This window comes from Lissotriton helveticus, chromosome 3_1 (assembly GCF_964261635.1).
Source record: "Lissotriton helveticus chromosome 3_1, aLisHel1.1, whole genome shotgun sequence".
In the NCBI taxonomy this organism is placed as follows: domain Eukaryota; kingdom Metazoa; phylum Chordata; class Amphibia; order Caudata; family Salamandridae; genus Lissotriton; species Lissotriton helveticus.
The window spans coordinates 758,549,376-758,574,970 of record NC_136061.1 but is presented as its reverse complement, the minus strand read 5'-3'; the positions used below and the strand labels follow the sequence as shown (position 1 = coordinate 758,574,970).

Below are 25,595 nucleotides of genomic sequence, written 5' to 3'. Positions count from 1 at the left end.
GTAATTGATTATGGGCCCAGGTGAGTATGGTAAATGTATAGTCGGGTGACCTGTGCGCTCCATCATCGGTGCCAAGGGTTGGTGGAGTAAAAGTGATGTTGTAGGTCTCAAGCCAGGTCAGGAAGAGATTCTTCTTACAAATTTGAAAACAGATGATTTTGTTGCAGATTACGAATTCCGGAACACGATAGAGATGTGGCTTCCAGATCTACAAGTGTGAACAGTGATACCTTTCAAGAAATTGTTTCACCCACATCACGTCCTACACCATCTTCACAAAATGTTGTAAACTATACCATTGTTGGTGAACATGTTTCTTCACCTTCTCAAAGTCCTATTTCCGTTGATGAATTTAATTCAAATGCTTTCAGTGACTATAATATACCTAGTACCTCTCATTGTGACCTGAACTTACCTAGTAGAAGAGAGACCAAACAACCCAAACACTTTGATGATTTCGTGTTATACTGACTTTACTGTTTTTCCTTTTGTAAGAAGAGAGATGTTGTGATTCTTATCACCTACCTATCTTTCTCTTTCTCACTCTACTTTTATGCCTCACCCTTCACCCCATCATCTTACTTTTCGTCTATGACGTATCCTTCCTACCCTCCAATATTTATATGATGTAATAGAATGTTCAGGCATTCCAGACTTTGACTCCGTCTTGAACTGTGCCTTTCTTCCCACCTGCGTGTGGGCCTTATAGTTGATTTTATCTTTTTTTAATCTTTATTTTCAAATTTTCTTTCACAGCAGTAAAATAAAATGAGTGAAACACTGTCTGAGAACATAACATGAAGCAATTATCACATGAATACAGTTTTGCATGTAGATCCTAGGCACAACGTCAGGTATGATATCCACAGCATCTGTACAGTTTGACACATTTTCCTCCGTTTGCCTTCTTTTTTTCTTCAGACCAACGCAACACCGTCTATGCCTTATACCATTCAGTATATTCAGAACCCACAATGTAATATTGAGCTAATAACTTGGATGCGTGTCTGATAAGGAGGTGTCATGTTCGCAGACGTGTCTCATCACCCCACTCCCTCTGGGACTATGCCGCTTTCTACTTGGGAGGCAGTGGATTGGCACATGGTTTCAATATACACCCTATATGGGCCCCAAATGTCCTTAGGCCGTGACGTACTAGGCATAAGGTTAGCGTAGATCTCGCAGTTAACAATGCAGTAAGCCAAGCTACGTAGCCATCCCTGTAAGGTTGGGGTTGTTCGCCGGTCCCATAATAGTGCTTTTGATTTTATCTTTATAATAAATTCTTTAATAATCCTCCGACTCCGTGACTCAAAAAAGAATATTCATTTTGAGGTATCAGGGGAATGTCTACAACTGAAAGGCAAAGAAGATAGCTGGGTAGCCCAATTTCAGATCTATATGTGATCGAGACAAAATGTGATGCTGCATTCCTTTGGCCCCCTAGATCTCAATGATTCTGACAATAAGAGGTTGGATGGTAAGCAAAGCAGAATGCGATATATATTTTTATTTTTCCAGAGTTTTATATAGCGCAAACTTGAGCACCAGTTGCCTTACAGACCGACACACTCATTTTATAAGGCACAGGGAGATTAAGTGATTTGCCCAGAATCACAGGATGTTGAGCATCCCTCCCGAGTCTCGAACCCGGTTCCCCAGCTTTGAGGTCGACCATTCTGGCCATTAGGCCTCATCCTATCCCACCAGAGAACTAGCCAGTATTGAGGCTCTGGGGCACTGAGTCCAAAAATGATTGTGACTATGGCCATTTGCTTTGCCACTACGACAGGAAAAAAAGAGGAATACCATTGTATTTTCTGGGAAGCTGAAATAAAGAAAAAAACAATTTATACATTGCATATAAATTGGTCGAAGCCTCTGCCGGATTTTCAGGAAGTTTGCTGACAATGTAAATATGTTCCATTTAGATTGTGTGTAGGTCTCTCTAGGGAGAATACCATATGTGGATATCCTGAAATTCTGAAAAGCTGTCCCGGCTTTAAACAGGACATCCCCAGCTGAAAGGCAGTATGGAAAGCTGCACCAAGTAGAAACACAGTTCCTAAGCAGTATGACAGCAGAAAAACGGAAAACCTTGAAAAATATGTGAAAACAAATGTGCTGTAATGTACTACAGAATACATATCCTATAGTATTTGCACACACTGTAGTAGAGAGCAACGTCAATTTATAAGTGCTGTTGTGATTTACTCGGCCAGAACTAAGACTAAAATAAAAAATAAATAATCCCCGTTTAAGGTCATGCAGGCTACAAGGCAACATAATCTGCAAGTATGACTAAAACATGGAGAATGTCCACAAAATACTTTGAAAGTAAAAACAAAAGTTAGTAAACGTTTCACAGACGAGTAAAACGAGTAAACACAAGTATCATCTACAAGTCTGAAGAAATTGTCCTGGCAGTGTGTAAAAGTGCAAGTAAAGCCAGATTTGAAATCTAATTTCACTCCAATACATGCTGTGATAATAGGCCGTCCAATTAAGGAAGGTAAAGAGAAGGACAACTGCAATGAGAAAAGATTAACTTAAGAGTCTCATAAATATTTCAACAACAAATGCTCCTAGAGATGCCAAATTCGGTTTGGAGAACCCAAAGTGGGCTAACAGGGGCTTTAGAAAATAATCGTAAACAGATCGAGACTGGGCTTCGATTCAGAGACCGACTTGGCCAAAGTACTTCAAAGACCATTCCCTGGGATTCAGAAGGAGATACATAAGGGGGGTGAAACACACATATCGACCTCAATAAAGGGCGCAATGCAATGCTTGTTGGACAGGAAAGCATATGTCGGCTGGAATAGCATGAGGGTAGGTAGGGTGAACGAACACATTTGTGAGAAAAAAAGTATTTGTTTTTTACTCAGATTTTCCAAATCAAACCATGTTTCTAAGCAGATGTCCCATTGTTGATATGTTTTTACATCTTTGTACCGTTCAGAAACATCAAGAAGATTGAAATTTAAAAATACATTTTTAGGCAAGGGACTCCCAAATGCTTCTCATGTTCTCTTGTTAAACAGTAACCAGCGGAAAGATATGCATAGATTAAAGGTGCGCTGTGAAGAGAAGCAGTGGACTGAAAATTAAACATAGTCGTCACATGGAAGAGGAAGGAGGAAAAACTTGCAAGAAAAGCACAAGCATTGGCAAAGAAAATAGGACTCGCCTATGCAGGAACTATTGGCTTCAGCAATGTGTTTGAGTCAAGTTGTACACCAGTGTGGCTGCTATTCAACATGGCTCAAAAGTTAGTGGCATGTCGTGGAGAAGATTGGAGCGGGCTAGACAGTAGAGGAGGTGGAGTGGGGTAGAGTGGAATTGGGTAGATTGGGGTAGAGTTGCAGACTGGGGCAGAGTTGAGTGGTGTAGATTGGGGCAGTGTGGAGCTGGGCAGAGAGGGCTGGAGTGAGATAGACTGGAGTGGGGTAGATTGTAGTGGAGGAGAGTGGGATAGATTGTAGTGGAGGAGAGTGGGGTCGTTTTGAGTGGGGTAAATTGGAGAGCAGGAGGCTCGGTGGATTTGTGTTGGGTAGGTGAGAATGCAGCAGGGTGGGTTGAGTGGGGGTAGACTGGGATGGGTGGAGTAAGGTAGATTGACTTGGGATAGGTTGCAGGGGAGTGAGGTAGATTAGAGTGGATTGGAATAGTAAATTGGAGTGGATTGGTGTGGTACATTGGAGTGGGTAGATTGACTTGTGGTAGACTGGGCTGGGATAGAGTGGGGTAGATTGGAGTGGCATTGGGTAGATTGGCAAACAGTGGACTGGGGTAGTTTGGCGTTGAGTGGGGCAAATTGGTGTGGACTGGGGTAGATTTATGTGAAGAAAAAACAACATCTTACATCCTCTCCTCTTATATGGCTACTCAGCAGTCTTGTCACATAAATTATCTCACTTTGAAGTCAAAGAAAGAAAAGGAAACACCCAGCTCCCTCGGAAGACAGAACCTGACATTTGACTCCGGTCTTTGAATGCAAAGCAAATGTGACAAGATAAGAAAAAGATTTAAAGGCCTGTTTACAGAAAACAGGCACTCGGAAGGATACAGTAAACAACAGATGCTCACGGGAGGGACGAACTCAAGCAGAACAGCCTAAAGCAAATAAAGCCAGCAAATAGAAAGCTAGCAACTGCGAGTTCCAAACCACAAATCCAATAGTAAACAATGGGCGGAATGAATTCCATGGGCAGCTTTCCGAATGCCCACAAGAAGTCGTAAGCAAACCAGACAGCTCGGCTGTCTGGTAGGCTTTGACCTAATAAATTACCATTTTAAAGCAAAAGGAGTCGGAAGATTTTATTTATTTATTTATTTATTATAACGTTTTGTATAGCGCGAACAAGACCCGTGGGTATCAGAGCGCTTAACATAGAAGGCGTAGGAGAAAGACATATATATCAGACAGTTATACGGACAACAAATATGAGGTAGATGATAAATATACAATATCCCGTGTGCAGTTAGCGTTGATAGTCAATGGTGGGTATACTTCTATCTTAAGTAAAAATGTATAAGCAAATATGACAGTTAGGTCATTATCAGATCGTGAATGTTCTATTCTAGGTAGTATATTTCTTAAACAGAAAGCTCTTCACTTCTCGCTTAAATGATGCCACATTTTGGATCTTCCTGATGTTAGGAGGGAGTGAGTTCCATATTCTGGGGGCAGCTCCTGAGAACGCTCTGTCATAGGTTTTTTTCTTGTGGAAAAAGGCTGGCCGTAGTAGCAGTTCCTCAGTACTCCTCGCTGGTCGATTACCTCCCGATAGCTGGATTTTCTTCGCTAGGTATCTTGGGGTGTTGTGGTGTAGCGCTTTATGGGTGATACATGCTATCTTCATTTGGATTCTCGCTTCATAGGGTAGCCAGCTTAAAGCTTTCAAGTGTGGCGATATATGATCGTATTTTCTTGATCCGGTGATAATTCTTGCCGCAGCGTTTAGGCATGCTTTCAATGGCGCTGTGGACATTTTTGGTAGTCCCGCTAAGGTGGTGCAGCCATATTCAATCCTCGAGATAACTAAGGATTGGATTGCTAATTTGAGATCCGCTTCTGAGATGAATGGTTTCAGTTTTCTTAAGTAGTTCAGGTGGAATCGAGCATTTTTAGCCATTGAGTTGATGTGGGCTTTCATGTCCAGATTCTCGTCCAGAGTGATTCCTAGCGATTTAGCTGACTTGATTAGTGTTGGGGTGCAGTTTAGCGCAGTCACCACTTTCGTCCATTCCTTTATTTCAGTATGGCTCCTAGCTGGTGAGATTAGTAGGAACTCTGTTTTGTGAGCGTTCAACTTCAGCTGGTTGGTGGTTAACCATTGTAGAGCCATTTTTAGAGTCTTGTTCATTAGTTCCATGTCTTTTAGGGAAGAGATCTTTAAGTATATTTGCGTGTCGTCTGCATACATGTGATAGGATATCTGTGATTTTTGGAGAATTTCTGTGAGCGGTTCGACGTAAAGGTTAAACAGATCTGGGGATAACGATGATCCTTGAGGGACTCCAATTGAAATAGGGCATGGAGGTGAGATTGACTGGTTGACCAGGAATCGCTGTGACCTGTTCTGTAGAAAGGAGATAAACCATTTCAGCACAGTTCCTGACAGTCCCATCCTGTCCCGTAACCTGGTCAATAGAGCTTCGTGATTTACCGTGTCGAAGGCCGAGGACAGATCTAGGAGAATCAGTAGGCATGCTTTGTTTTGGTCAAGTGCCTGTAGAGCATCATCGACAATATGGAGGATCGCTGTTTCCGTGCTGTGCCCTGCTCTGAATCCTGATTGGCATTCATCGAGCAATGAGAACTTGGTGATGTGTTGGCTTAGTTGATTCTGTACGCATTTCTCAATTAGTTTGGCCAGTAGCGGGATGTTGGTCACTGGGCGAAAGTTGTTTGGGTCTGATCTATCTGCTGAGGGTTTTTTGATTATGGGAGCAACTTGACCTGTTTTTAGGCAGTCAGGGAGGATCCCTTGTGATAGTGAGGCATTTATAATTTCAGTCCATATTGGAACAAAAACGTGATTGATTTCTTTTACACATTTTGCAGGAAGGGGATCTTGGTAGTGGTTGTTTGGTTTTATTTCGGAAAGCGTTTTGGCGATACTGTGCTGGTCATATAGTTCGAACGTATCCCACCTTGCCTCATTTTTTGTCATGGTACTCTCCGTTATAGCAGCGGTATCTCTCGTAGGCATTGGATCTATGGGAAGGTTTGCCACAGCGTTTTTGAGCTCTACTTCTAGCGATTTCGCCTTCTCTGTGAAAAATGTAGAAAATTCTTCACAATTTAGGGGTGTTTTGGAGTTCTCATGGACTGATTTGGCTAGTTTGTTTGATTGTTGCTTTAGGATTTCAAAGAGTTTCCGTGGTCTGTTTTTGGCACTGTCCAGTTCTGACCGTATGAATTCTTGTTTTGAGTTGATGATCTTTTTATTATATTGGCCTCTAATTTTTCTGAGTGCTTTCAGCTCTGGGGATGAAGGGTGTTGTCTCCATTTTCTTTCGGCCATTCTCAGTTTGCGCCTTTCTTCATTTAGTGATTCATTAAACCATGGATTTTTTGTCTTCTCCGAGATATTTTTCAGTTTTAGTGGCATGGTGTTGTTGACAATATTTTCGACCGTTGTTATGTAGTGGTCGGTCAGCTCGTTCACATTATGCAGGTTGTTATGAGGTTTTAGGTCTCTTTCACAGCTTTCAACTAGTAGCTCTAGGTTTGCATCTCTTGTGTCTCTAACCCATTTTTTGGTCCTGAGGGGTTGTCTGGTCATGCCTTTTACCATTATAGGTATCACGAATGTTATGGCATGATGATCCGACCAGTCACATGGTGTTATAGAGAGGATTGATGTCTCTTTGTTTCGTGAGATAATCCAGTCTAACGTCGCTCCTTTCGAGTGAGTGGGTTGTGTGCATAATTGAGTAAGGTTCAGTTCATCAAGGAAGTCTTTCAGCGATTTGACCAGTTTGTCGTTGTGGTCCTCCCAATGTAAGTTGAAATCACCAAGAAATATGTTGTTAACGCCGTCGTTAGAGTTGGTCGTTATGATCTCCATTAGCTCCTCTGTAAACTTTGCGCTGTCTCCTGGTGGATGGTAAAAAGAATGCAGGTTGCATCTTTGGTTGTTAGTTGTTCTTATATTAAGACCTAGGTATTCGCTGGATTCTAGAGGGTCGGTTTGAATTTGTTTGACCTCTATATCAGATCTGTGAATGCAGGCTATACCTCCTCCTAACTTTATGGGACTATCACGTCTCAAAATGTTGTATTGGGGTGGTACTAGGAGATCCATGGACGGGGATGAGGATTCCGTGAGCCATGTTTCAGTAAGGACTGCTATATCAATGTCCTTATTAATGATGAGGTCAGCTATATCCGATGCATGTTTGGTTGCCGACCGACAATTGAGTAGTAGACATGTCAGAGGTTTCTCTTTGTTGCTAAGGTCGCCATTCTTATTCTCTGTTGCTGTAAACTGTATCTGTTGTAGGTTGTGAGGGTTAGATGTTCTATCATTCTTTCTCGATGTTCTGTTTGGGTCGAGTGGTACTGTTTTGATTCTTTCCTTTCTCTCGTGGTCCGGTATTTCATACGATCGGGTTAAGGCCAGAGTTTCCTCCTTTGATAATGGTTTTGTCCTATTCGGTCGGTTGTCATTATGTTTCAGCTGCCAGACCGTTTCGTTATTCTTTTTTTGTGAGCAGTGTACAACGTTTTGGATGTGCGTGACCTTGGAGTGAATGCTCGTCGTCAACTCCTCAATTTTTTCAATTGCCTGTGAAGTATTTAAAGTGATTTGTGCCATCTTGTTTACTAGTTTCTGGAGCATATTAATGTCTTTCCTGTTCTGATGTGATTTCTTAGGGTAGACAGATCTGTTTATCCGGGATTTGTATTTTGTTCTTCTCTTTTTTGGATCGGTTCTTAGCTCATCATCCTTTCCCCTTGTAACCCATGTTTGATTGGCCCTTCCGTTACTATTGGAGATGTCGTCATTGCTTGCTCCGTTCTGTGTTGTTGTGAGTGTGTTCGAGGGTGAGAGTCTGCATGACGTTGGTATTGTACTCGAGGGGGGTGTAGGGGGGTTGATACCTTCTCCCTCGTCCACTTCTTGGTCGTCCTGGGGCATTCTTCTCGAGTCCGATGTATGCTCAACCTGGGAGGTCTCTTCATTCCTGAGCGAGGGCTGCTCTTCTCTTTGGAGTTGGTCTTGATCTTTATTTGCGTGTTTGATAAACCTCTCCGTTCTTTCTGTCGTGTTCTCAGGCTTGGACATTACCATCTCAGGTCTAACTTCTCGTTTAGAGCTTTGAGCATGGTGACCCCTGTTTCTAATGGCTCCTCTGATGTTATCATTAGTGACGGGAATGTCTCCTGGTGGGGTCTGGAGTGGTTGGTGTCTTGGGTCTTCTAATGAATCTTTCATTATTTGGAATATCTTGGCAAATTTCTCCAATTCTCGGTTTGCTGCTTGAATCAGCACAGTACCCGATTTATATATGGTGATACTTAGTTCTGCTCTACATCTGTATGATGGTGAGGTCATCATTTTTGTGCCATGAGGGATGTTTGTAATCGTTTTTATGGCAAGCATCCTTGAGAAGGTATTGCGCCATTTTGTTGTTTTGTTCGTGTAGAATATGAGGTCATTCATTGATGTGCCTTTGGTTATATTGAAATATAGGTCCGTAAATAGTATGTCATGATTTTTTCTCAGGGTGACGTGTTTAAACTTTTTAGCTGCATTTTTGGATAGATTAGGTGGGTATTTTATAATCTGAGCTTTCGAGCCTACCGTCTCTAGGTATCGCCCGCTCATATTGGCACTGTGTGGCAGGTCTTCAAGTGTCTCTTTCCTCAGCTTGTCTCCGGGTAGAGAGGCTACTGGTGATGCTTTGTTCCAGTTTTGTGCTTTCTTTCCGCTTTTGTGAGTGTATAGATAAAAACTTTGTTGTGTAGTGGTGAATAAAATTTTCCACTTTCACCTCCGTTACTTCTGATTATCTTATTGTCGTTGTAGTTCCTGATGGTAGCAATTGGAGATCTCTTAGTTCTCTCGTTATCTCTTAGTTGTCGTGTCTCTGGGTTGAGCAATATAGTAAACAGACATTGTAAGATGGCTGCTGTCAAGCTGGTTCTTCATTTAGCAGAGAAGACTTTCTCTCTTTCCACTTCTTTCTTCATTGAGCAGAGAAGACTTTCTCTCTTTCCACTTCTTCCTTCATTGAGCAGAGAAGACTTTCTCTCTTTCCACTACTTCGAGTAAGTCCCTCTTCTCTGGTCGACTGTTATTTTATTTTATTTCGTTATTGGTTATTTCCAGGAGGAACTAGATTTGCACTGTTCCGGAAGTTACCTTACTTGATTAGTATTGAAATCCCAGCCTTGATTAATCGAGCGCTAATTTCGCCTTAACCAGGTTATTGTTATTCATGTCCGGTTTGGGCGCCATTTTAAGGTCAGGCAGGGCTGTATTTGGCTCCCGGATTGTTTACTCTTTGAGATTTTTATGAAAGTAAACTAAAATCAAGACAAACAAAATATTTAAAGTCCTGTTTACAGAGAACAAGCACTCAGAAGGAGGATACAGTAAACAATGAATGCTCACCGGAGGAACAAACAAGCTGGACAGCCTAAAGCAAATAAAGCCAGCAAATATAAAGCAAGCAACTGTTAGTTACAAACCACAAAGCAACTGTAAACAATGGGCAGAATGAATTATCAGGAAAGCCTTCCAAATGACTACAAGAAGTCATAAGCAAACCAGACAGCTGCCCCGTCTGGTAGGCTTCGACCAAATAAATTGAAATTTGAAAGCAAAAGAAGACGGAAAACCAAGACAAAAAGACTACACAACAGGGAGAAAGAGATGAAAGACTTGATGTAATGTGTAAGATCTGTAAGTATCAAAATAAGAGAGACGACCAAGAAAGAAAACAATAAATGTAAAAATAAACAAGTCACTTACCTTCGCTAATGCCTTATCTAGTAGAGCCTCTATCTAGCTGTAGACCCTTACCTTAGAATTATCCCAAGGTGCCACACAGGATCCTAAAATGTGTAGTCAGCACTACCACTGCACACCAGTAGGTGGCGTCATTCGGCTCCGTGTTGTGTCGTCCGTGCCGGAAATGATGGTCGCTGTGCCTATATAGGCGCCAACCTGGTGTGGTGATGTCAGGTTCTTTTTGTGACTTTCCATACCAGGAGAGCAGAGCCACTACGCACACTGACTACTGGTGTGGAAAGCTAGGGCCCTGAAAGGGAAAGGGGAAAAAAAACCTGTGCCTAGAAATCGGTTCGCAGAGCGGGGAGGATGGGTGAGTCGGTAAGGAATCTGCGGCTAGATAGAGTATCTACCAGATAAAGTGTTACTGAAGGTAAGTAACTTGTTCACCTGATAGAGACTTCTAGCTGCAGATTCCTTACCTTAGAATAGATGCCCAAGCAATACAGCCCCGGAATTGGGTCTGAGGACCAATTTTAGACGAGGAAGTCCTGCAGGACCAAAAGGACAAAATGCCCACCTCTACAGACCTGACTGTCCAGGCAGTATTGTTTAGTAACCGTGTGCAATGAGGCTCACGTTGCTGCCTGGAAGATATCCAGGACTAGAACTCTGCATGCAAACGTGGTGGCAGCTATGGTTCTGGTGGAACGAGCACACAAACTCTCAGGGTGTTGTTTATTTGCCAATGAGTAGTAGATTTTAATGCAGAGCATGATCCATCTGGAGATATCCGCTTCTGCACAGCCCATCCCTGCTTCGCTCCAACATATCCCACAACTCTCTTTTTGAGTCCAGACAGTGAAGTAACTCCTTTTTTTTGGAGCATGTGGAGGAGAGTAAAAAGTAGGCAAGGTGATTGATTGGCCCTACATGAAATGGCGTGACCACTTTTAGAAGAAAGGAGGCTCTTGTGCAAAGCACCAATTTGTCAGGATAAAAGGTGAGATAGGGAGGCTTGGATGATGAGGCCGGCAGCTCACTGAACTTTCGGAAGATGTTATAGACATGAGGAAGGCTATCTTGAGTGTAAGGAGCCTGAGGGGGAAATTATGAAGCGGCTCAAGAGAGGGCACATGAGAAATGTCAAGATTTAGATCCCACTAAGGCATAATAAAGGGTGTAGGAGGAAACATGCTGTAGTCCTTTTAAGAATATATTTACAGCAAGTTTTGAAAAGAGACAGCTGATCAGGTAACCGCAAAAAAGCAGAGATAGCAGAAAGGTAGCCCTTGAGTGTGCCGCGCAAGAGAAGGAATTAAAAAAAGAACTTGTGAGAAGGAGGCAGAAAGGGGTTCAATGAGTTTTTGTGAACACCATACCACGCATTTTTTCCAATGGCAGATGTATACCGTCTTTGTGGACAGACGTCAGGCTGGCAAGATAACGTTATAGACTTCATGAGGAAGGTCTAAAACGGTCAACTGCTGCAGCTCTATCTCCACGCAAGAAGGTGAAGATATACCCGGTTCGGGTGGAGGACCCTCCCCTGCTGCTCCAGCAGAAGATTCTCCCGAAAGTGGCAATCGGAGGACCAATGCCATGCTCAACAGCTCAGGATGCCAAACTCTCTGTGACCAGTCCGGAGTCACAAGGATGACTTGGTCCCAGTCGTTCATGATCTTCTTGAGAACTCTGGGAAGGAATGGTATTGGCGGAAAGGAGAACAGGAGGCCGGTGCTCCATTTGAGACAAAAAGTGTCTCAGAGCGAGAGCCAGTTAGGAAATTCCAACTCACAGAAGGGCTGACACTGCGCATTCTCTGTGATGGCCAACAGATCTAACCAAAGCTCTCCACACTGCTGAAAGAGACTTTGCACCACCTCTGGATGGAGGCGCATTTGTGATCTGCTAAACATCGTTGGCTGAGTTCATCCAAACTGGCGTTCAGCACACCTGCCAGGTGAACCACTAGGGATCTGCCTTGATGTTCGAGTCATATCCAGAGATGAAGGGCCTCTTGACAAAGGGTCCACAACCCTACCCTGCCGTGTTTGTTGCAGTACCACTTGGTGGGTGTTGTCCGTAAACATCTGCGCAAGCCTTCCCTTGATGGAGGGTAGAAACACTTTCAATGCCAGCCGGATTTCCCGAAAATCCAGAAGGTTGATGTGGACTTAGATTCTGCTGGAGAACAGAGTCCTCTGATCTCCACCTCTCCCAGATGGATGCCCATCCGAAAAGTGATGCCTCAGTCACTGCTGTCAGATCTAGTTGGGGAAGGGAGCGGAATCTGCTACTGACGCACTCGCGGTTTGTTAGCCACTACTTCACTACCGCAGATCTTTTGCAGTTCCCTTCGAAACCAGGACCATGTTGGAGACATTCTCCTGATGCTGCGCCCACTGGAACTTCAAGTTCCACTGCAGAGTCCGCTTATGCCAAGTGGCATATGACAACAGCAGGATGCAAGAGGCATGTGTCCCAGCAGCCTCAGAGTCAGTCTCACCAAATTCCAGGAGAGAGGCTGTAACATCGTCATCATAGCCTGAATATCCAGAGCTCACTGTTTGGGAGGATAGGCACAAAACTGCACCGTGACCAGAAGAGCTCTGATGAAAGGGAGCATCTGAGAGGGATTAAGTTGTGACTTTGGCACGCGGATAGTGAACCCCAGCGAATGCAGGAGGTCCGCTGTAGTCTGGAGGTGGGAGAGAACATCTAGGGGCAAGCTCACCTTCAACAGCCAGTCGTTGAGATAGGAGAAGACTGGCACCCTTGATCTCCGCAAATTAACTGTGGGTGAGACAACGAGAGGCGCTGGTGAGGCCACAAGGAAGCACAGTGAACTGAAAAATATTGTAATTGCAGGTAATGCCTGTGACCTGACAGGACAGAGATGTGGAAGTATTCATCCTGCAAGTCCAACGCTACCATCCAGTCTTCTGGGTCCAGGGCAGGCAGGACCTGAGCCAGGGTGAGCATCCTGAACTTCTTTTTTGTGAGGAAGCAATTGAGAGGGTGTAGGTCTAGGACAGGAGGAAGGTCTCTGTCCTTTTTCATCACCAAGAAGTAGCGGGAAAAGCAACCATGACCTACTTCTAGTATCAGCACCCTCACTATGGCTCTCTTGGCAAAGAGAGCCATGACTTACTTGTGTAGAAGAGACAGGGGATCATCCTCCCTCAGCCGGTTGTAGGATGGTAGCATGGAGGAAGGGGTAGCTTAAAAGGAGAGGGAGTAGTTCCTTCGAACAGTCTGCAAAACCCACCTGTCCAATGTTATGAACTGCTAGCGGGCAGGTGATGCCAAATCCTGATGACTGGGTACCCTTGTCGGTATTAGGGCAGATAAGGAGGGTTTAAAGGCTGCCAGGGTGGGGGACTGGCCCAACAGCTGGCTCGGTGAAGCAGAGGTTGGGGGGCATGCGCGGCGCAGTAATTGGGAGGGTAGAGGCACGTTTGGAAGTCCCTTCCATAACCAAGGAAGGAGCAAAAGTGCGGACTGTGGGTGACGGGGCCATGGCTAAGACCACAATAAGAGGCATTCTCATTTACAGACCCAAGGACCTTGACCAGCTTTCTACGATGCCATTTCCCCCCTCATCACCCCCCCTAGCCATCGACTCCCACCACTACGTTCTACTCAGAGATCTCAACTTCCACATCGATGAACCCCCAACGACGACAACTCCATTACCCTCCTGGAGAACCTGAACATTGGCCTCACCCAACTTGTCACCGAACCCCCGCACAAAGCTGGACACAAACTAACTCCATTTTAACTTCAGCGATAGAATCAAATTCAGGCACGTCACAAAACTCACCTGGACTGACGACGCCATTGTTCATTTCACCATCTCCAACACCCAGCACACCATTCCTAAGCACCACAGTTCCTCCCACCACAGCTGAGGCAAGATAACCAGGCCCTCAGCACCACCCAACTCGAAGCTTCAGCAGACCTTAACCACACTGTCTAGAACTTCTCTGCCTGGATCACTAAGTGCGCCGACAGTCACCACGCTAAAACCATCAAAAGCCAACATCACCTCAAAACAAGCCAGATGGTACACCTCAGAGCTCAGAACCACCAAGCGCAACTGCCACTAAATCAGGAAGAGATAGCACAACACTAAGAATACCTCCAACAAGGACGCCCACAAAGCAGCCCTCAGCTACAACCCCCTGCACATCAAGGAAGCCAAGAGAGCAGCCATCGCTGCCCGCATCGATACCGCGGCCAACCACACAAAGGAACTCTTCAACATAGTCAAGGAATTCTCCAAACTGAGAGCCACAGAGAACACCATCCAACATCCCAAGACTACTTCCATAGCAAGATTGGCACCATCTACAACAACTTCGACCACCAACCCACCACTGTCAGCCTCAAAAACCACAGCCAACCAGTGAATACCAACCGAACTATCACCATCTGGTCTCTGCTCACCACTCAGACCACCACAGCTATCATGTCGTCCATACACTCCGGGCTTGCCCTCACCATCTCTTCAACCTCAGAATCAATCCTATCAGCACAAAACTCAGAAGCAACTTCAACACCTCCATCTCCACAGCAAACTTCGCGGACAGACGGAAATAAGGTCAGACCCCTCCCAAAAAAAACCTTTGCTGTCCCCAAAGATCTCAAAATTTACTGATTGAGCTCCCTGCTCTCCTACCCAGCCAAGGTACTTGAGAAAGTCATCAACCATCAGCTTACCGGATACCTGGAACATACATACATACATACATACATACACATATATATATATATTTATTTAGTTGAAGGCCATCAGAACTCTGATCAACGCCCACACCTACAGACCATGCAGCAACCTCGGAATCATCCTCGACAGCCAAATGACCATGAAATGACAAGTCAACACAGTAGCCTCCTCCTGCTTCCACTTCCTCCGCATGCTCCTCAGAATCTTCAGATGAATCCCGATCAACACCAGAGAGATTGTTACACTAGCCCTCTTCACCGCGCCTTGACTACGGCAACACTCTATGCAGGAATTTCCACCCAGCACATTGAAAGACTCCAAACCATACAGAACGCTGAAGCCAGACTCATCTTGGACCTACCAAAACATACCCACATCACCCCCCACCTCGGAAACCTCTACTGGCTCCCCATCCAGAAGAGATGCCAGTTCAAGATCCTTTCGCACGCCTACAAAGCTCTACATGATCAAGGACCGTCCTACATCAACCATCGACTGAACTTCCATTTGCCCCCAAGACACCTGGGCTCCTCCTCTCTCGCCACCGCACACAACCCACACATCCGTCGTAGCCACAATGGGGGGGGCGCTCCTTCTCTTACATCGCCAAGATCTGGAACCAGCTGACCCTTCACCTCGAACAGCCCCCTTCCTGGTGGACTTCAGAAAGAAACTCCATACCTGACTTTTCGACCTGGAACCCTCAGCACCCAGATATCCCTAGGGGTGATAGTGCTGCGCTATACAAATGCTAAGTGATTGAAGGAAAGGCCCAAGGACCTGGCCATAGCCCTACTGTCCTTGAAGTGCTCCAGTGCCAAATCCGCCTTCTCTCAAAAGAGACAAAAGTCATCAAAGGGCATGTCCATAATGGAGGATCGTTTCTCAACTAAGCATGGGGTCGTAGGGCCACTGTCAACAAAACTGCTCTGCCGAGTGAGTCGGTGGTGTCCAGACCACATTGTATTGTGAACTTCACTGTATCTCTCTCATCTGCAGCCGCCTGAGAAAATACGACTTGGGCCTCCTCCAGGACCATTGGCAGCACCTGTGCAACCGTATCCCACAGGATGTGGGAATTGCGGCCCAAAAGGCACACAGTGTTCACAGACCACAGTACCATGCTGGCAGAAGAAAACATCTGTTTCCCCAAAGCATCCACTCTCTTGAGTTCCCAGTCCAAGGGTGCGATCAGGATTGACCCGGGATTTACGTGGGATGGTGAGGCTTGGACCACAAACTTCTCTGGGGTGGGATGTTGGAAAAGGAAGTTTGTTTCCCCTGGAGCGGGCGGAGTCGGTGGGCAATTGTTCGTGAGGGCGTCACTGAATGGGAGTAGTAGTTCTGACAAGGAGACTTTGGGTTGCATTACCTCTGTCAAAACATTCACATTGACTGGCACTGAGGATAGACTACGGTGAAGGACCTTAGCCGCCCTCCGCACCATCATAGTGTAGGACGCTCCCTCCTCCATAGCCTCCGTAGGGTGGGAAAGCATGTCAGTATCTGGAGAAGTGTCCAGTCCACTGGCTTCACCCAGATCCCCACACCAGCCCATATGTCCTTCCTCATAAGGCTGGCCTTCTTCGGGGTCCAGCGACCTATCCCATTTCTCCACAAGTCCTAGCCTGTAAGAATAGGGGCCTCGAAGGCATGGCTCCAGTCGGCACCAGTGCTGGCGTCACATGACGGCTCTTCAGTTCTGAGTCGGAGATGAGGATGGAGATGGTGCTGGGTGAGTCAGCCTCTGCACCGGCTCAGAGATGTTCAGGCTGGTATGACCGGTGCCGGTTCGGATTTACCTATGAATCCATGGGGCCCGACTGGCTCCGGGGCTGCTGGCATGAATCTAGAAGGGGCAGCTCCCGAACCTGCTGGGCTCAAAGGTGCGCCGGAGGGAATGGGTTGCCCAAATATGAGGTGCATGGCCTAATAAAACTCTGGGAGTAGGGCAAGGGTCACTCCAGCTCCTTGAAACTCAGGGAAGCACAGCCGGCCCAGGCACTGGCTCAACCACAGAGCCAGCTCTCAAGTGGCGATGCTCCCTCATCTAGTCAGCCGACAGACTAGGTGAAGTCAAGGCCGACTTGGAGTGTGATGATGACCTTAGGCTTCATGACCGTTCTCAGGACCTTCCTCTCGACCGGGACATCGATCGTCATGGCATCGCACATTGAGCAACCAGAAGCTGAGGGATTGCTCCTTCAAGGCCTTCAGGTGCATACTGCAGCAGTCAAGGCAGGCCTTCGGGTCGTGGTCCCACTAGAGCCACCAGAGCAAACAAGGTTCGGGTCTGTCACATGAAGAGGTAAGACCTCCAAAAGGATCAACAAAACATACAAAAAAACTAATGAAAGAAAAGAACTGAAGTAAGTGGCCTGTGTGGTGCATATATAGGCACTGCGAACACCACTTCCGGCACAAAAAAAACTACACAGAGCCGAATGATGCCACCTACAGCACGCAAGGATATTGCTCATGAAAAATGTCCAGATCCAGTCTTGCGCCTGGGGACAGTTCTGTTGCAATGGATCCCAATCTATGCACCCTGGCAAGCCGGTGCACCGCCATAATTAGCCTGGTGCGCCAGGAACAAATGCACACAGTTTGGGAGCCACTGTACGGTTGCAGAAAATTTCAGATGGGTTGCATCAGTAAGTTGAGGCTCTTCTGTGGAAGTTGACCTTCCAAGGCCACTGTCCCCTCCATACTTCCCTCCATCTTGAATGAGTGTCAATTAAGTGCAGATACGTTCGTCCGCTGCACCTGCTGCAAAATGAGCGCTCCTGGCAGACACAGCTTCTGTTCCCACCAAGCCTGTCACTGCTGTAGAGGGAAGGAGTAATGAAATCGCCATTTCTGTGGGAGACAATATCATCCCTGGTTTATATACAGCACCCCATAAATTAAACTTATATTAGCCTATAAATAAAGGAGGTATTGCAGCACATCTGAACCTTCGACCTTATAAGGATGAAAGTATGATTAATGCAGATGTGTGAAACGGTGATCTCAAGATTTCAGCAGTAGATGATTACCCCAAATACCTACAGTGCAACCCTTTGTCTCAACTTTCTACCATTTTCTGGTTTTCTTTAGTTCTGTGGCTTTGCATTTGAAGGAAAGTAGGATCTGCTTCCTATGGTTACCCCCACTTTTTGCTTGATGTTACACTGTTTTTGACTAGTCTGACTGGGAACCTACTAATCAGGACACCAGTCAATCTGCTTTCTCCTTAAAAAGGTAATGCCATGAACTAAGGTACACTGCAGATTGGATACTGGGGTACCCTTGTCAGTCCCTAGTATATGCTACACATGTACCCAGGGAATAGGTACCCCAGAGGCCTCCCATGGGCTGAAGCATGTATTATGCCACCCATGAGAGGCCATGTAAAATGGAACTACAGGCCTGCCAGTGCTGCCTGTGCAAGCTAGTGCTTGCACCACTTACGAACGATATAGGTTTCCTATATCTATAGGTCACTACACTTAAAAACTATCAGTCACCCCTCTAGCAGGCCTTAACAATCCTAAAGACAGTGTGCTGTGTTTTACATGAGAGGGTGCACCTGCATGAGCAGGATACCTCTACAGCCTTTGGAGACCAATCTCCTATGGGTTGTCGGTGACGCAGCCAGACATATAGGTAGAGGTGCTTTATATACTTGCGTAAAATGCTATCATGAAAGTCACTGCAACAAAGCATGTCTTGTTTGGTATCAAGCATCTTGGAATCATACCTCCACACCGGTAACCGGTGTAGAAGGTATAGGTATGATTCCACCATTCTGAAGTAAACTTTGTGGGGTCCCTGGTCTTCCCTGTACCAGCCTTCTCGACCCAGCCAGCACAAAATGATTGCTGCAAACTAGAGACCCATTTCTGCCCTCCTGTTGCTTAGTCAAGCTCGAGCAGGGGAAGGCAGAACAATAGGCATCCTGTCACAGGGAGGTATGATCACCTCCCAGACAGGATTTAGTGTATTGGGGCTGGGTGGGTGCACTTCCAAACTGCCTGAACGTCTGCAAGAGGGACACATTTGGTGTCCCTGTGCACAGTCCAGTTCAAACCAGTCCTGGGAGCCGTTGGCTCCTGCTCTGGCGCGAAACTGGATAAAAGGACAGGGGAATATTCTCCCCACTGAATCTGTCCAACCCTCTCCTGTGGGTACAAAAGGGCTTACCTGGCTGTAGGACCCTAGATTCAACGTGGCCAAGATTCTGAACAGGAATCCACTGACCTTTGACCATCTGGACTTTGACTGAGCCCGACTTCGTCTCCCTCTCCGTCCAAAGCATCGTCTGTGCCCATGAACCATACAGGCTCAGTGCAGGACCTGTGGAGCATCAAGGACAACTGAAGTTATCTCCCATGGGGTGAAGGAGTCACTCCCCTGCATTCGCAGGCACCGTAACGCAACTGACTGGTCTGCTGATCCTGAGTTCCTGCGGACTCCGAAGGCTCCAGCAACACAGGAGGTGGGTTCCTATGTTCCTTGAGGTCGAGCTGCTGCCCTCAAATCAAGTGAGGACATTATCCCTTGTGGGGACCGCAAACTCCGAACCCCTGTGCACAGCTTACTTTTGCAAATGCATATGCTTGTTGGCGTTTCCCGAACAAGTGCATTGGGCTTCGATAACCCCAACCTTTGCACACATTTCGTACAAAGGACTTCGGCCTCCTCACTCTCTGTGCCCTGCAAGCTGTTACTTTGTGAAACTGCTAGAGGTCCCCGCGCGACTCCTGTGCCTCAAGCCTGTGGATCCATTGGACGGACAGCACTGCTTTTCTTGGGCTCCCCTGGTTGCTCCAGGCCAGCCCTGACTCCCTTTGCTGTGGTGAGGCTCCTGGTCCTTGCTGGGCCAGACCGTAACCTTACTCGACCTTCTTCGTAGGTTGCCGCTACCAAGGCTTGTTGGTGCTCCCGCTGGACATCGACCCATCAGCGCTCGACATCCTCCGTGAGACAGCTCATATGAGGCTCCTGGTCATCCTCAACATCTCCTGGTCCCTGCAGCTGTAGAGTCATGGTCTCCATCATCACACCTGAAGCACCGGACATCGGTGGGCATTCGTCTAATCGTGTAGTGTGGATCAGCTGACTAGTTGTAGCTAAGCTGTAGTTTTTCACAGCACGAGCCCGCTCCTTTTACACTGAGGGCTAGTATCCCCTCAACACTTGTACACCACACTACACTATTTATTACTGGTCCTGCGGAAGCCCCAAGGATCGCTATGACGGACTAGGCGCGAAACATGTCGACCTGACTGTTCGAGTTACATGGGGTACATTATTGCCCATAGGTGTAACACACAAACTTTTGGTTTTTTAGCATGGCAAGGGGACCAATACAATAAAAGATTCCCTCTGGTATCCCTTAGCCATTTTTATTATACACACACACCTTCACTGTGCACATAGGACCCACTCCACACACCTGCATTCATCCATATGGCTGTTTAAAGATCTCCGCCAAAGTGACCCTTCGGGGGACCCATAGGGCATTGTAGCACCGGCCAGACGAGGAGCAAAACGCCCAACGATGCAGCATGACATCCTTCGGTGTTTGTGAGGGCAACAAGACACAAGACCTGCTCTTCCCCCTGTAAAGTGCGTCCGAAACCTAGGTTTATCCTTCCCCCTTTTTCCTACTCTCCTTTCCTCCTCGCATATCGATTTACGGGTGACTTTTTAGCACCCACATCGACGGAACAGTGACTCTCTTTTTGGTCTAACGACTTGATAGTGGAGAACGGGCACAGGACCATAATTAGCTCCTGGTCCCTACTCTCCTTTTTAGGTCTCGCTAGGGTCAGCGCGCATGCGCTGCTCTTGCGAGAAATTCTGTAAGGGGCTTTTTAAAATGCTACCCAGGCAGGCGACCAGCTTGCTAGCACGCGCACAATCACGCGCGGCGTGCACAGCTGCCATTTGCCACTCGCCAGCCTGCTTTCACTTTCCCGTTGTGTGCGCGCGCGCCGTTACTTTCAGGGCCGCACCAACACCCCCCTCCTCATTAACACTTTCAGCCTGCGCTTTTACTTTCGCGGCTGAATGCGCGCGCACGCACAAACGCGCGATAGCTTTTATTTTTTAGCTCTCTAAAGGCAAACCCACGCTGCCCTGCCACTTAGCTACCAGCCTCTCTCTCCTGAGCAGGTACTTTCCGCAGCTTTTGCTGACAGGTCACTCCACCCCTCCTCCATGCTCATGCCCTCTCCCTGTACTCTTCTTGCCCTCCCATCACTGCTGCACTGTTGCACTCTTTGCTCCCTCTTCTCCGGTCCCGGTGGATGGCCGAGGGCTGCTCCTGCGCGCGCTGGCCGTCCCCCTCCCGCTCTGCTCCCTGAGCTGGGAAGCTGCCGCCCTTCGCCATCCTCCCCCGCTCTCTCCTCCCCCTGGCACAGGAACAGGACCCTCCGGCGCCACGGATCTTCTGTGCTGATACGTGGGTTGTGCTGCCCCAGCAACAGCTAGCTGTGGCTGCTTTCACCGAGTACAGATCACACCAGATAGCAGCACTACATTATTGTCCTTGCAGAGAACGCTCCTTGTGCACAATAGGTGTTTTAGTGAATGCGTCGTATTATAGCGTTTCAAAGCCCCGTCAGGGGTAGTAAGCGCTATATAAGTCATTTGCTGCCACAGTTTTCAGCTTCCAGGCGATGTAAACAACCTGTTCTAAAATAAAGCTCCTGGTCTATCCGCACCAGAAGGATGAAAGGCAGCGTGAATCTCTGGCGTGCATACCTTTAACTGGCAGGTTGAAAACACATCTCCGTATCAGACTTTGAAGATGGACTGTTTTTCACAATTCATGGGTGGTGACTTATGTATCGCCGAAATTATAAAGTAGCGGTCACCTAAGGGCTGCCACTTGAGAGCTCATTTAAGTACAGCTGAAGCCGACCCAGTGTTAGGGTGTTGGACCCCAAGTCCAAGGTCAGCGGAAATGACGTCATCACTCGGAGGTACTAGTGACCAGGAACGGAGTTCCTTCACTTCTTACTGTTTTGGTTCAACTGCCCCTTTAAGTTACAGTCCCTAGAATCATTCATTTTATGTAGTAAAAGCTTGTCTTTTCACATTTTTACTTTTCAACTGCTCCACGTGTGCTCACAAATACTCGCCAACACTCTGAGACCAAAAAGTTGCTCGACATTTCAAGTTTAAAACTTGATATAATGGCGGCCCTAGGAATAGCGTCACATAACTTGTGGCCTTCTGATGACATAACAATAAATCCCATTATGTGATATGCGTCCCGAATCCGGGAGCAAGACAATGCGGTTTCTGGGCCAAATGCCACGGTAAAATATAACGACCATGATAAAATGAGCGACCTGTGGGTTCTGTGACCTCTGCTGTGCTGTAATGTCCGTCTGTAACTTCGGCAGCAAGACATACATGTCCGAACACTGCGCTGCTTTGTTAGCACTTCTCTTCCTGCTCATGGTGCCCATTTCACCCTTAACAGATTTATAAACTCTACAGCTTTCACGAACTATAGTGCTTACTACTCTTATTCGGGGCGCTGAAGCGCTTTTTCCACACAGATAACACGCTACACTTTGTGGGTGTGTGGTTTGAAAGTGTGTTGTCTTGGATTTGAACCTTTGCAGGAAGCCTTTCTGTATCATGTGTGATGAACGCAAAGGTGCAGTTTTCGCCAATCAGTAAAATTAACAAGCATTGGCATAGCCAATAGGTCTCGCCTTTGGGGCCTTATAAGTATTTAGTTATGCAGTACAATATCCTTGGAGCAACAACATCAACTGTTGCATGGCTAAACACTTATAAGGTCCCAAAGGCGAGACCTATATGCCTTGTGTCATGGCCAATTGCAGCACTTTGGTGCAGCGTTTTGCTCACTTGATGTGCATGGGCTCAGACTTGTGTACATGTCCTAGGCATGCTTTTTGTTCAAGTGCTCGTCTCAAAGCCGTTGCTGCCTGCAACACATCGTTGAGTGATATTTCTGCTTTTATCTCTGGCTGAGGCACCCCGCATCCTTTGTTGTGGTCCCCATATTCATCCTCCGGGTTTGCTGTAGGAATGTGTACGCCTCAGATTGTTTGCACTCCTTGTAAGCCTTTTAATGTCTTCCCATGGTGTGTTATATGTGCTTGAAAGAACAAAACACAAATTGTGTTTCAATTAAAACAATTTTGTTTTGAACTGGCATCGTGGAAACTTTACTTATCTACTCATCCAAAGATGGGTGTTCGGTTCGCTTGTACATCTATAATTATAATATAGCCGTAGGCTTCATACCAATTATTTTCAGGGACACAAATGAAAGTATTGCATCCCCTCACCCACCAAAAAAAGTAAAATAAAGGGAGCCACACCCCCAAAAAAGAATGGCTACTGGGCTGCCACTACCTAATAGCCCAACATGGCGAAGTGCTCTTTCGTCAACGTAGAAATTAACTCCAAACCGAACATAGGGTTGGCGGAGGCAGCACCAGAACTTTTCGGGTGAGCTCGAAGAGTCCTAATTGATCCTTTGTGCTTTTATAAATAACCCTTTACATTTTACCAGCTGGCCACTGTTTGCCTCACCTCTGGCTTTTTTCAGACATGTTCACCTGCGAAAACGTGAAAATCAACACATAGTAGTTATATGAAATACATACTGATGGAAAATGAGCAAGCAAAACAAAAATAACATTTAACAGCGTTTCAGAAACCACGAATGTTGCATATTTTTATGAACCGACACTTTGCTCCTGTAAGTTATCCCGATCCCTAGCAACGGTGTGTGTTCTGCACGTTTTACCCCTTGATATTTCTTTACAGACCGGTCCCAACAGTGTGCCTGTGTACATGACTTCCTGATATTTTATGCACTGATAAAACTTATTTTTGTCATGAAAGGATGTCAGATAACACGTTTGGTACTAAAATAAAGTCAAAGTCCTCCTTGAAAACAAAAATAAGCGGCGCTTCCGCTCCACAGAGAGTAAAGGGCATCGGAGGGGAAGGCTGCAGTAGCCAGACAACAGAGGTCCGGCAGGCTAGACACTGCATCTGGTGTTTGTGCAGAGGAGATTCAACCGCGCACGTGTTTTGAAGCCCCCCAGATAAAATGAAGAGATAAGAGCCTTACCAGCATTTTGGAGTGTGATAAAGATGAGCGCGTCGGAGGGAAGGCATAATCTGCCACTTCCAAATCAGGATGTATGACCTACAAACAAAAGAAATATGCGTTTCCATGATTAAATGAAATTCAACTTTTGCCTGCGCAGGGCGCATCTTTTATTGGGCGTCATCAGTATAGTACAGTGGCAACAAGCAGGACAACAGAAAAGACAAAGGCACATAAGAACCCACACCCAGTATTTAAAATGGGCAGGTACTGTCCGGGACTGAGAACCTGCACTTCTTCATTTTAAAAGGGAGAGTACCTGCACTTCTCAGTACTGTTGCAATACATTCAATAGGAGAGTACCTGCGCTTCTCAGGAGAAAGCTGGTAGTTTGAATAACGAGTACCTGCACTTTTATAATTCCATTTAAAGCGCTACCCACACCTCTCAACTTACTTTCATTTGTAGGACCTCACACCAGCGGCGGCTCCTCCGTTATGGCGGAGGAGAGTCGCCCTGCCTGCTGCCAGCGCAGCAGGTACACACATTTATAATATGGTATATAAACATTTTTTTATCATGTGTGCCAGGATGTCAAAAGACAGCTCATGCTGCTACAGCACGAGGGCAGGGGGCGGGGCTGATAGTGCAATTGCACTATTAAGTCAGCACCCCGCCAGTGCGCATGGCAGATTGGCCTGCTGTCTACAGCCGGCCAATCTGTCATGCGCACTTCAAAGCCTGCAATCCCAGGGCTGAAAAAACAGCAGAGGGATTGCAGCTGCAGGCCCCAAGCCTCAAAATGAGCGCTGGGTTAGCCTGCTCCAACCAATCCGCTTGGTTGGATTTGCGTGGCACAAGGGAGTAAGTCTCTTCCTTTCCGCATGAGAGCGCCAGAAGAAGAGAGAGATGACGACAGGGCTCAGTGCCAGCAACATACTTTTGGTGAGTTTTTTGGGCATTGCACCCCACCAGATGTTAATGTTGTCGGCCGCTCCTGGGAACATCTTCACCCTTCAAACAGACGGAATCCTGCACATAAACTTCAAAGAAAACACCTTAGCCAAAAACTTTATTCAGCATCAGAAAATGTTTCTCTCCATTCATTTTAGTGGCCTCATTCTCCTCAACCCATTGCCATCACCCTTCTATGATAAACCAGGATGAAACAGGAGGTCATATCTACTTGCACCACCAATCCGCTTATCAATGGAAAATTTGTGCCTGATATTACTTGTATAAGGCTGTCTTTCATGCAGGAGCGTGGCTAAGGTAAATAGCTGTGCTACCCGGGGCTACGTGTTGAGGGCTCCCTGACACAAGGGACCCCAAAGATGGCTTTCTTTTAAGAACCATATGCAATCTTGGAGCACCACTTTTGGATCATTTCAACTGAACCAAATAGAGTAACAATTGAAAATAATGATTTGCACAAGTAAAGACACGACTGGAACCTAGTGTCCTTGATGAACTGCCTGGTAAACTTGGCTAATCTACCCTTCCATCATTTGTGCTTTTCTGATGGCACCCGTCTTGCCCGACACTGTACTTGGTTGCTTGCCCCTATCTAATGGGCTGGGTTGGCAAAGAGTTGGAGAACTTGCATTACTGGCCAGATAGAGCATTACTAAAAGCCAACGTGGAGCCAGCCTCATCGCCTGGACAGTCCCAGCTATCTGCAAGTCCCTAGTTACATCTGCTCCTCTACACTAACACTGCAGGCTTGTGAGAGGACACCAGAGGCCAGAAGGCCTGACTCTCACCCATTATTCAGAAATACTCCTACATAAGGGAGGCA

The 25,595-nt window shown here is 46.4% G+C and overlaps 1 protein-coding gene across 5 annotated transcripts in view; it reads right to left on the bottom strand.

Moving 5' to 3' along the window:
• The window catches only part of SBF2 (SET binding factor 2), a 2,295,537-nt gene that overhangs the window by 1,206,149 nt on the left and 1,063,793 nt on the right, over window positions 1-25,595 (bottom strand). For all 5 annotated transcript variants that reach the window (XM_078680952.1, XM_078680953.1, XM_078680956.1 and 2 more), the window contains one exon: window positions 23,819-23,896. In XM_078680952.1, coding sequence (XP_078537078.1) covers window positions 23,819-23,896 — 78 coding nt within the window. The remainder of the gene's footprint in view (window positions 1-23,818; window positions 23,897-25,595) is intronic.